Genomic DNA, 6,464 nt, shown 5'->3' on the forward strand with positions numbered 1-6,464 from the left:
CCATCCGCGGCAATCGAAGACATACCAAATGTGTGCACACAATCCTTGCACTTCCAAGGGGGGTTTCTACGAATGCCGACCCCATGAAGGAACCACCCACTGTGTTTTGTTACGACTGCATTGCAGCACCCTACACCCCGCTTCCTCACTGTGACCTACATATATATGAGACCTTGGATGCATGTTTTGTCTGTCCCAAAACAAGCCCAACATGTGTCACCAGTGTGCAGTCACAGCAACTTGTGCTCATATCATGAATGCAACATACAGTATATTGTGTTATGTGACACAAGCCTGAACCTACTGAGTGTGCAAAGCAATTGCAGGTCTCTGCACAATCGTTTATACGATGAGTTATACCGACAATCTACACCGTGTGCTAATTCTTGTTAATACTTGGTGGTACTCACAAGGTTTTATGAAGGCCTTCATTTTTCTGCCATATTTTTCAACTATTAGTCTGAATGTACTCCCTTCAGAAAGCTTGAGATTGCAAAGGTAGAGTAGGCAATCCGGAGAAGGACTGGAAAACATGAGCGATGTTCTGCTATGCATACAAACAAGACAACATTGTGGGGTACATGCTGACCTCATGCACAGTGTCAGGCCACTGTGTGTTGCCATCAGAAGGTTCAGCGTCGCCGTGAGGACAGAGAACCTAATTTAGGATGAGCCCATGATTGTGAAAGCAGTGCATGAAGCTGTCCTCAGATACAATATATTATGGGCCACAGCAACTGGTTTGGATTACATTTGAAACATCAAAACATACTGTCACACATTTCCGTGTCAAACACTGAATGATGAGCTTGTGTCTCAGTATAGCTGCTTAGGGTGTGAAGCAATCGATGATGCCTATAACACAAGCCCGATATATGGAATGTGAGGCAGTAAGTGAGGTCATGTAGCCTATACCCACAGGGTGATGGCGCACTCAACTCCGCTATTGTACTTGATAGGAATCACGACATAACATCGTAACCCCATGACTCCATCATAACATGGTTGATACAGCATACACTATAGTCAATCCCAGAAACCGACAACACTGCTTAATACATCACAACACATCATAGCAACCCCAGATACCACTACTTGCAATAGATCACAGCATATCAGAGCAACCCCAAGAAACCACTACGTGCTTATTAATACATCACAGCATATCATAGCAACCCTCAGAAATATGGCTGATACATTAGAACTTATCATAGTATGTGCCAGATATCATTCTTGTCTTGGTTAATACATTCTGACATAATAATAATAGCAACCCCCGGATTCCACAATGGTTTTTGCATAACAACATACAATAGATATCGGCATATGCCAGTATACGGTATAACGCTTATGAATACATTACAGCATATCATGGCAAACCCAACATTTCAAGGTAACATGGTTGATACCTCATAACATCACTACAACACTGGGTAACTATGTTACCATAGCATGGTTGATACATTACAACGTATGACCACATACTCACAAAACCATGATGCTCTCTGCTGTACAACTAACACAGTTAATTTTTAAGGTATGTAGTTATTTCATATGTATTCTATGTAATAGTTACTGTGTTTATGTTGTGTATAACAAAATACATTATTCGACTTCTCATCTATGAATACTATTTAGTTGCACTAGAAGGTAAGCTAATGATCAACGTTGGTTTCACTGATAATATTATTTATCTTACATATGTTTTGATCACTAAGACAATGTATTGTTGCTTGCTAGATATTTATTTATATAAATAAATGTGTTACGTTGATTTGCACTTTCAACTCAATTTATCAGTCAACATTTGTCCATGAATGCATCATCGACGAAGCCCGGCCCCTCCTTCACCAACCCCATCTTCTGATTGGCTACACGGTTCGTCGCTCACTTCCGTGTAGTGGCAATTCCCTAAAAAAACTCCTCACGTTTCCTGCGGGCCAATGGGCGCCCTGAATCACGATGACATACTGGGATTCCGCGAAACTGTTTCTTGGGAGTGTGAGGACAGAGAAGTGCTCTCGCTCTCAGGGTAAGAGGACAAGTTGACACATATGTGAAGACAGAAATGGATCCATTCGCTTAGCCGCTAGACGTGTTGTTATTGTCGAAGCCGGGAGAAAGAAGAAGACGGAGGTCTAAACAGGCGTCTCTTTCCTGCTGAGGTGCTTTTTTAATTAGTCCGCCCTGCTGTCTTTGCGGGACAGTCACATTGAAGACGACACGTGTGTGGACAATTGAGCACATGTCTCCTGGCAGCACCTCACTCGGATCCACTACTCTTTTATAATAGTTTGCAACACTTGTCTATACATTCTACTCACGTTTGTGCATCCAGCTGCGATCATGTCCGAGGTCTCTGCAGACCTTGTCCCCACACGACCACCGCCACCGGAAGCATTCAAAGAGAACCAGGAGAGCAGAACTTTGCTTATGGTGGCGATGATTTTGTTGGACTTGAACAAAAGCAGCCCTGACGCTGTGAGTGCGGCGGCTGAATCGCCAGAAAAGCCCGAGAGGGGCTGTCGCCGGTCGGCCACGGTGGAGGGAGAGGGCACGGTGGCCCCTACGCAGAACCGGAACAAAAGGAGGGCGGAGGAGTCCACTGAGAAGAGGCACTGCTGCCCTTTTACCGGCTGCGGGAAAATGTACGGAAAGTCCTCCCACCTCAAAGCCCACCTCAGGGTGCATACCGGTAAGGGGTCTTCCTTACTTCCGTGTTGTTTAACGCTCAAGTTGACGTCACTGACGTCATTATGTCATGATATAAAGGCTGTTGCCATGTTGTGATTCGTGACACGAGTGGGTCCTGCAAATCAATAACTAATAATAGGAACCTCGTGGGGGGTGTAAACTGCAGCGGGCCAGTGGGAAGAGGTGGTGTGTGTGTGGTGCCCACGCTACAATCTGGGAACACCACGTGCCCACGCCCATATTTGCAGTGCAAGTTAAAATCAAGTGTGATCGTTAAGTAGGTACCCTCTGGGTGGTGTCATCCACGTCGTGACAGCCAGGCTGCCATTAAAGCGTCACGATAACATGAAATGAACTCGGTAGGTCACTGCGACACTGCTGTGATCCTCCCCGTACATGCTATCTTGAGTCGCTACTTCCGTATACATCATCCGCCCCGCCTTCCCCTCCACTCACGCATTGTTGTAAACAAGAGGAAACACGTGGTCGAGTGTAGCACGTGGCAGGGGAGGAAGGTTAGGAGGAGTCAGGTTACATGCCTTTTTCTTTTTTTTATGCACGTCGCCGTTACCATGACTCACTTGTTCTCAGTCAATGTGTTCTGATTTTGTTCCTAGAAAACGTGCACGTCCACCTCCCCAAAATGGTGTTTGTGAACTGAAAGAGAACACACTGTGTGCACTTTGTCTTTGTGTGAATTGCTACACAGTTTATTTTTATATGCCCCTCGGCCATGACTTTTAAGGGACCAAGAAACAAGATAACAGAAGATACTGAGTTATCAAAATTAGGCTGAAGGCACATTTAAAAACGTCTTGTTTTTCTTGGAGATACAACACCACGTCTACAGGATACTGCTCACATTTTCATTGAGCAACAACATACATATCCTAGCAACCCTTAGATACCATGATAATGCTGGTTAATAAATACGTCACAACATACAGCAACCCTTGGATGACACCATAATACACTTAATACATCATAACAAGTCATATGGACCCTTTGATACCACTATAACACAGGAGAATACATCACAGCATATCATAGCAACCCCTACATCCCACTACAGCATACGGTGCTATTGGTTTATACATCACAGCATATCACAGCAACCACCAAACATCACAATAATTGTTGCTAGTTAATGTATCACATGACATCATATGAACACTGGTTGATACATCACAACATGTCATAGTAATCCCCAGATGGGACCATAACACAGGTAATACATCAGAATGCATCCTAGCAACCCTTAAGCCCAGGTCACAACCGGATGTACGATTTTTTTTGGCCGTGCGATCATAACACATCATAACAACCCTTGATGCCATCATACCACGGATAATACATTACAGCATATTATAGTGACTCCAAATATCACTATAAGAGTGTGATACATCACAACATATCATAATACACCCCATTCATGGGGGGCATATGGTCACTCCACACGTGGCGTGGATGACTCTTAACATTGAGCATAAATAGATAGTATAAAATATAATGTATTAATGTAATCCAAACACTTCCTCAGGTGAGCGCCCGTTTGAGTGCACCTGGCCGGCGTGTGACAAGAAGTTCTCCCGATCGGACGAGCTGACCCGCCACTACCGCACACACACGGGCGAGAAGCGTTTCACGTGTCCCATGTGCGACAAGTGCTTCATGAGGAGCGACCACCTGACTAAACACGCCCGTCGCCATGCCGGCTTCCATCCCAGCATGCTCCAGGGCTCCAGCGTGGCCAAGAGACGCCGCTGCTCTATCTCCATGTCGTCGTCAGACTCCGGAGACCAAAGCCCTCCGGGTGTGTGAGACACACCCACGCCCTGTATATAGCGATAGATGCATATGCAGTTGATGCAGAGGCAAACACACATGGACTTGCCTGCTTGTGTGCTGCACACAGCCCGCTATCACAGAGTTTACATTGCGCAACACTCTGTGCTTCCATTCTTTACAATGTGACAGGTATTTATTCAATATTTTTTTCAGCGTCTGTCAAACAGGTTGAGTTTTATCATTTCTAATTAGTTTGTTTTGTATTTTTAAATAACATGCCATACAACAGTTTTCAGGGTATGTAGTGTCAATAGCACTATATTAACATGTTCGCTAAACATAAGTCAGCACCACTACAGTATATGAGTGAGATACGACTATTATTCACACAACTTGTACAGTTAAGATAATGCATATAGTACATTAGAGGAGTATTATAGTGTACATAAAGAGAAGATTGATTATTAGTTATTAAAGAGAAAGGAAACAAGAACTCCAGAGTTAGGATTGCCTAGGTTAGGTGAGCCTATAGCTAGTAAAAACTACAAATGCTTAATCAATGCACCAAAATATCTTGAATATACTTTGATAATAAATACAATGATACACAAGCAAACCTCATGCCAAATGATAGTTCTGATCCATGTTGTGAATAACAGCATCATCACAGGTCAAGCAAAAATGTATTATTTGCTTGATTTAAATGTAAAAGAATCCACAGGGAGGTCCGTGCCTTCTGGAGGGTTTCTTCTCACCCCTGCCTGAATGAGTTATTTTAATATTATATTATTAACACTGATATTCAGCACTGTAAAGTGAATATTAGTGGCTGTCTCAGACCAACAGTGCCAGCCAGCTACTGTACTCTTGTCTCTCATGGTGTACTTTGCGTTGTCAGGGATGTCTCGTTCATGTTTGCACCCCCTAGTGGTGATGTGGAAGCAGACCTGATTGTGTTGTGTGGCCGGGGATTCCTTATAGTTCATCAGTCAATTCCATCTTGTAGCATATTTTTATGTATTTGTTTGGTACACTGTGTTTTTCGTGTGTCTGGTTATCTTTTATATAATTAAGAGGGTTTACTAGTCCACTACACGAGCCAGAAATCTTGTCGCGTTTTACATAATAAAGCCACTCAATGCATTCAGATGGTCCAAAAAACAGACGATAAGCTCTTAGGACATACATGAAAGAGAGGAATGCGTTCTTTTTTTAATCGTGCATTATGACAACTGTGATAAAATGTTGGTGCCTTTCAGGTTGAAGCTCGTATGATGCTCCTGTACTGTAATGAGGGTCTGCACTGTAGACCTTATATTACTGCAAGACATAGCATTGTAATAATTAATGCTCAAACATTTTAACATTAAAATGATTGTTCTTCATAACCCTGCCTTAATTCTTACACATACACCTGCCACAAATAGATTCAGCGTACCGTGGGAAAATAAAATAACAGAAACTTATATAATGCAAAAACAAAACCCACTAGTACTGTGATATGACTTTTGAAAAAACAGTTCATGTTGCCAACTGTACACTTGGAATTAGGTTTCATATGTAAAAGCATGAACTTCCTGTTTTATTTTGAAAGGTAATAGTTTTAAACGTAAGACATTACCAAACCCGTATGTGTGGAAATAACAGCATTTGTTTTGGATATATGCCACAGCGCGATTGTGTTATTGAAAAAAGTCGCGCGATAAACATTATCCAGGATTAATTGTCTAAACTTAATCTAGGATAGTATTATCCAATTAATTTGCAACACATGGCTTTATAAACATAATCACCAGTGTATCTGTGGAGTTGGTAATGTGTGGTTTAGCACCAGTTAGCATCAATTAGCATTTGATAAAGTGATTGGACAGTGGTTCTATGTCGATAACACACACAAGTTTATAGAACAAAGGTTTCACAAATCAGAAACTGTGGTTTCATGAACCTTTGGGGTCTCTAGATTAATCCAGTCCAGATTTGAG

The 6,464-nt window shown here is 42.5% G+C and overlaps 1 protein-coding gene across 1 annotated transcript; it reads left to right on the forward strand.

Moving 5' to 3' along the window:
• Window positions 1-1,931: 1,931 nt before the first annotated feature.
• On the forward strand, window positions 1,932-5,870 carry klf9 (Kruppel-like factor 9). Its single transcript, XM_054774127.1, has 2 exons — window positions 1,932-2,695; window positions 4,235-5,870. The coding sequence occupies exons 1-2, from the start codon at window positions 2,347-2,349 to the stop codon at window positions 4,513-4,515; spliced, it is 630 nt and encodes a 209-aa protein (XP_054630102.1). The 5' UTR covers window positions 1,932-2,346; the 3' UTR covers window positions 4,516-5,870.
• Window positions 5,871-6,464: the final 594 nt, after the last annotated feature.

This window comes from Dunckerocampus dactyliophorus, chromosome 4 (assembly GCF_027744805.1).
Source record: "Dunckerocampus dactyliophorus isolate RoL2022-P2 chromosome 4, RoL_Ddac_1.1, whole genome shotgun sequence".
NCBI lineage: Eukaryota > Metazoa > Chordata > Actinopteri > Syngnathiformes > Syngnathidae > Dunckerocampus > Dunckerocampus dactyliophorus.

Bases quoted from the DNA above. Each gene is read 5' to 3' on its own strand.
- klf9 (XM_054774127.1), top strand. From the start codon at position 2,347: ATGTCCGAGGTCTCTGCAGACCTTGTCCCCACACGACCACCGCCACCG. The intron at 2,696-4,234 runs GTAAGGGGTCTT...ACACTTCCTCAG, and splicing joins CCACCTCAGGGTGCATACCG to GTGAGCGCCCGTTTGAGTGC.